The sequence below is a fragment of the Rhinopithecus bieti genome, unplaced genomic scaffold (assembly GCF_001698545.2).
Source record: "Rhinopithecus bieti isolate Rb0 unplaced genomic scaffold, ASM169854v2 scaffold_25806, whole genome shotgun sequence".
NCBI lineage: Eukaryota > Metazoa > Chordata > Mammalia > Primates > Cercopithecidae > Rhinopithecus > Rhinopithecus bieti.
This window is the reverse complement of record NW_016811742.1, coordinates 510,932-516,519: the sequence shown is the minus strand read 5'-3', so window position 1 is coordinate 516,519 and position 5,588 is coordinate 510,932. Positions and strand designations below refer to the sequence as shown.

The 5,588-nt window shown below is 38.8% G+C and overlaps 1 protein-coding gene across 3 annotated transcripts in view; it reads left to right on the top strand.

Annotated features, from left to right (window-relative positions):
- Nucleotides 1–5,588, top strand: part of NHS (NHS actin remodeling regulator) — a 361,317-nt gene that overhangs the window by 346,952 nt on the left and 8,777 nt on the right. For 2 of the 3 annotated variants that reach the window (XM_017894886.1, XM_017894888.1), the window contains exons 4-6: nucleotides 296–358; nucleotides 2,406–2,598; nucleotides 5,252–5,383. In XM_017894886.1, the coding sequence (XP_017750375.1) occupies nucleotides 296–358; nucleotides 2,406–2,598; nucleotides 5,252–5,383 (388 nt within the window). The remainder of the gene's footprint in view (nucleotides 1–295; nucleotides 359–2,405; nucleotides 2,599–5,251; nucleotides 5,384–5,588) is intronic. The other variant, XM_017894887.1, reaches the window with a different exon arrangement.

Below are 5,588 nucleotides of genomic sequence, written 5' to 3'. Positions count from 1 at the left end.
GGGAGGAAAGGAAGAGGGAAGGAAGGAAGGAGGGAGGAAAGGGAAGTAAGGAAGGAGGGAGGAAGGAGGGAAGGAAGGAAGGAGGGAAGGGAAGGAAGGAGGAAGGAGGGAGGGAAGGAAGGAGGGAGGGAAGGAAGGAGGGAAGGGAAGGAAGGAGGGAGGAAGGAGGGAAGGAAGGAAGAAAGTTATCCCAGTATATTCTTTCATTAATATCATAGATTTGGCCTAACCAGTATACACTGTGTGTTGTGTGCACGTTTTTAATTTTTTCTTTTTTTGCATTTCATGTTCATAGTTTAACAGCACCCGTTCGCCCTCCCCCACTGAGTGTTGCCACATGACCCCATGGAGTAGAAAGGTATTGGTTCTGAGAACATTCCTTCACGGCCCTACCCCACTCTGTCCAGACACTCTTCCTTGTTCCCTCTTTTAACTTTATGGAAAACTTTCTTGTTTCTAACTAACGGTTTTTCTTTAAAATCAATTTAAAAGGTGGTATTTTCCTAAGTTGAATTAAATGTAATATAACTTAGACAGTCATGCCATTTGCCTTTTCCCCATTCACTGGCCCCACTCTGCAAACTGCATCACCTAACACTACTCTTGGACTTTGTAGTCCGGCAGAGGAAACTTGTCCTATATTAAATTTATCAGAACGGTAAATGTTCAGCTTCTCAAATCAAAAAAGGAGAACAAGACAAACGGATTCTCTGGCAGCCGATCGTACTGTCACCATTAAATAAAAAGTGCTTTTGGCTGCTGGTCAGAGCCTGTAGTCAGGTCACTATCCTTTCGACACTTTGCAGTCCATTGTTATTCAAGGAAGGAATCGTCTACAAAATGAAGCCTCTGGTGGTGGGGGTTTTCCTCTAGTGCTCATTCTCTCTCTTTGTCTCTCTCTCTCTCTCTCTCTCTCTCTCTCTCTCTCTCTCTCTCTCTCTCTCTCAATCAGTTTCTCTCTCTCTCTCTCTCTGCATGCACCAAACTTATTTTCTTTTTGGAAGTTACCTAGGAAACAAAGTCTTTTGTTCTCGAACTTTATTTGAGCTATTCGCTTCGCTGGGAATCTGCACAAAAGCTGAAGAGAGAAAGAAGGTTGCAATATTTTACTAAAACGTTCATGACGAACACATTTTTCCCAAGGGGGGAGTCATATCCTGTTGGGTGTGTTGGGGGATTTGCAGAAACCTCTGACAAGGTAAGTAAATGCCGGGGGTGAGTTTAGACAAGTGGCTCTGGAATCAGCTCTTTAAGGGGACTTGAGAACAGTTCGTTTGACAATAGGTGAAATCCTCTGAGTCAACAGGGCATGATACTTCCACATGTAAAGATGGGAAAAATTTTTTTGGTGATCCTAATTTTAGGGCAGAATATTATTAAAGTCTTACTGGGATAAGAGCAAAAGATATTTATTTTATACAGATACCCACCTTCCTCCAAATTCTGTAAAAAATAAAACTAGGTTGAGTGGTGAAAACTGAGTCTTTTAATCATCTAGTTTAGAAACCCAACCCTGAAATCAAAACTAGGATAGAGCTTTTAAATGATCTGGCCTAGGAGCCCAACCCTGAAATAAAAGTTAGACAATATTGATATTTATCAAAGGTTTGGATGGAGAATTTCCCAGTGTCATGTAGAAATCAAAGCCCCTAATTACACAGCTGGAGCAAAAGTCTCGCACCACAAAGCTGAAAAGAAAGTAAACTAGGACTGTTTTACCTTTCCTAATTTGAAAAATAAACTCACTGGAATATTTCTCCCCAGTAACAGGATGTGTATTTTCCACTATCGTTGGTGGGGGGAAATTCTTCACTTTTGCTTTTCCACGTGCATACAGTGTTCATGAAACTGAATTTTCTAAATGTTATTTTAAAATGCCGTAGTCCTGCAATGAAATGAACTCCTCATGTTTTAATGCGGCTTCTCAGATTAGGTTGGCTTGTCCTTCAGGTGATGTGTTCTGGAATGTCTCCCGACTCCAGGTTTTCTGAACCTTTTCACAGGCGTCTAACTCATCTTCTTCCTTTGATCCTAGTCATCTAGAGATCTCAAAACTTTTGATAGAAATTTATGGTGAGATAGCTTAAAAGTTGATCTTTCATTGGAGTAGAGACTCAGTTTTCTTTGGTGTAAAGTTTGCAGATTTCTGGCTACCTTGTCTCTCCTGTTAATTCCATTTAACCTGAGAAGCATGTTTATTTAGCCCATTTCTTTCCTTTTGTGTTGCTTGACTGTTGAAATAATATTTGCAATTAGTTGTGCTTACTAACTATTTCTAGGAATTCTTCCTTTGTCCTAAGGGCCTATTTCTGACCTCATTTTTTCTTCTCTAAACTAGGAAATTCCTTATATGTGTGCTTATGTATAATCTATGATGGCTGAACCTGATTGTACTTTGTTTGCAGTCCCATCCCCCAGAGGATGAAGATACAGATGTCATGTTAGGGCAGAGGCCGAAAAACCCAATACACAATATCCCTTCTACACTGGACAAGCAGACCAACTGGAGCAAAGCACTACCTCTCCCGACGCCAGAGGAGAAGATGAAACAAGATGCCCAAGTGATTTCTTCTTGCATTATTCCCATCAATGTCACTGGTATCGTTCTGGCTTTTTCTTAGGGGCAGATGGGTCAGAATATTCTGTGTATTAAATATGTTCAAAATCTGTGCTGCTAAGAATACCATTTTGTAAACAAGTAATGCCTTTTTCATCAAATACAAACCCAGAGGATGTTCGATATGCTTTTGTCAGGTTTTGAACATCAATTTACATGTTTTCTGCTGGGCCACTTGTTATGTAAATTATGGACAGTTTCTTTTTGAAAAAAATCACCAAATAGCTCTTTGGCCATAGCTGACTGAAATAATGGAGAAGGCGGCAGTGATTAATCATATGATAATGATGTGTGGCACTGCAAGAAAGAAAACAGCAAACCCAGGCTTCTCAAACTGCAAGTAATGGTCCTGTAGGCCAACTAGAAAATCTGTTTTCATGCTTCCTTGGATGAAGGTAGGCTTTTTTTTAAAGACTGTTAAGACTTCTGTATTGATTTGGGGGATTTTTGACCTAAAAATATATGGATACATAGATGAAGGCTGAATTCTATTTTAAAACCAGCAAGGCTGTCTTCCTTTCACTCTCTTTTTTCCCTCCTCCTGTGTACTGAGAGTGTGAATATTAGTCTAGATAGAATGGAAGCACAGCCAGACCTTTCTGAAAAATTTATTGGCAGCAGTTGTAAATTCCACAATTGGATCTGGTAAACTTAGTTGTAAGTAAAATCATGTTATAAAATATTCTAACTTTCAAAGACATAAATTAAATGGTCTATCCATTGGGCTTTTTTACATCTCTAATAGTTACATTTTAACTTATTTGTATATTGAAAATTTCAAAACAGCCATGTTATGACTGATTTGCATATTGGTACTATGTGACTAAATATTGCATGTCACTTGAGATGCACGTTGCACGCAGCTATTATTAACCCCACTCAGATTTCTCTCAAATAAAGTGGGGAAGCAAATGGACCAGACATCTGGGACAGATATTATTTTTTTCCAGAGAAAAAGGAGTCCTAGTTCATGGGCCTGTGGTGAGTTGGGAGTTAATTTTCCTGATGACCTATTAAACTTGTAAGATAAATTATTCTAAAGATGTGCCCCTATCTGATCTCCACAATCTAAATGGGATGTATTAGAGGAGTTCAGCTGTCAAAATGGATCATTTTGGCACCCTCTTAAGCTAATTTTCAGTTCTGGAAACCTCTGATTATTAGCAGCACGTGCTTTTTTCATGGCACTGTAAGTAAAATCTCGTTTTCAAATTTAGTGCTATGATTATGGGCCATTATTTTATGATTGAGGGAAAGGGACACTTTTTCCTTCTGCTTTATTTCAGGAACTCTCTGATTAAAACGTATATCAGATGTTGATTTCGAGAGCTTTAATGAGAACATTGTTAATGATGTCCACATAACACAAAATGTCTGAGTCTATATATAATGCATTCTACAATTACTAAGATCAGAATGAAGGATTTTAATTTTGGGTTGGAACTAAGAAAGATGCCATTAGTAAGAATTCTCCAATAATGTTGTAATTATTCATCATATGATATCTCATACAGATTTTTCAAAGTGAGTTCTAGAAACTGTTGGCACTGTGATGTTAAACAGAACTCAACTCTTTCATTATACAGCTGAACCAAGACTTGACATACCACCCAGCGCCATGCTTAACAATCAGGATAAATGATGAGGTGACCAAATTCCAAAGCATGGCATCGTGGCTTTCTGAGGCAAAGTTTACTCTGAAAAACCCATGGTGCAGTCAAGAGTTTGAGTTCCTCACCTCCCCTCTCATCATTCTAGTTGTGATGGGACTGCATGTAATGCTGATAATGTGATTATGGAGAGAGAAACTAACAAGCACCATGGTTTGCCCTCTGTGTTTACAAAAACAAACCTATGGCATAAAGACTGGGAATTCCAGCTTTACAGTTGGTATAGAAAGTGGATCCATTTAAGTGCAGAACTGGGGACTGCCTTGTATGTTTATTTTATATTGAAAAGACATCTCATGCTAAACCACAAAGCACTGAGTTTAGTAAACAGAAGAAAGTAGATAGATGGGTGATGATTTATAAAAACAAATCCTTAGACTGTTGAGTTTCTTCACAGCAAGAGGTGTGTGTGTGTGTGTGTGTGTGTGTGTGTGCGCGCGCACGCGCACGCGTGGGGAACGAGAGAAGGTTTGGACCATAAGAGATGGAGGGAACAAAACCTCACAAAGATGGCTTTTAATGAAGAAATGGGTCAGGATATGTTAGCTGAGCTAATTCAGGTTAACATCCTGGTTGCTGATTTCCTATGCAAAGGTATCAGCTTCAAAGAGCCCAGAAATAGATCAGTAAATAGTAGTAACTAAAGGTTGTCAATCCTTAAGAAGCCATTTCTGTGTGAGAGGGATTTTTTGGATGTCTTTTTCTCTTCTCTTTCTTTTGATTTTTCTTCTTTGCTTGTTTTAGTTGGCAGTGCAAGCTGTTGTGGAGAGCTGCATTTAGAAGTAAAGCTTAATGTACTGCAGCATAATTTAAATAAGAGCTGAATAACAGCTCCCTTATATTCATTCACAGGCTTAACCCAAAGTCTTTCCTTACTTCCTGTCAATTAATATCACTGTGTTCCAAGTAAATGAAAATTTGTTTGCCATTTCTAAAGCTAATGAGACCTATTTGTGGGTTGCAGGAGTTGGCTTTGACAGAGAGGCTAGTATACGCTGCTCTCTGGTTCATTCACAATCGGTACTACAGCGGAGACGAAAATTGAGGAGGAGGAAAACCATCTCGGGTATTCCCAGAAGAGTTCAACAAGAAATAGGTGTGATATCAAAAAATGTCAGTGGTTAACATTCCTCCGCCTAGTACAGATGACAGGGAGATTAAATAGAAGAAATAAATGAAACAGAAAATGATTAAACATTTTAACTTGTAGAGGTTTTAAAATGGTGTTATTTGTTCTGTATTCAGCAAGCCAGGTGGTATTACTTTTTAACTCTCTGTTCTTGACTGTGAAGGTTTGACCT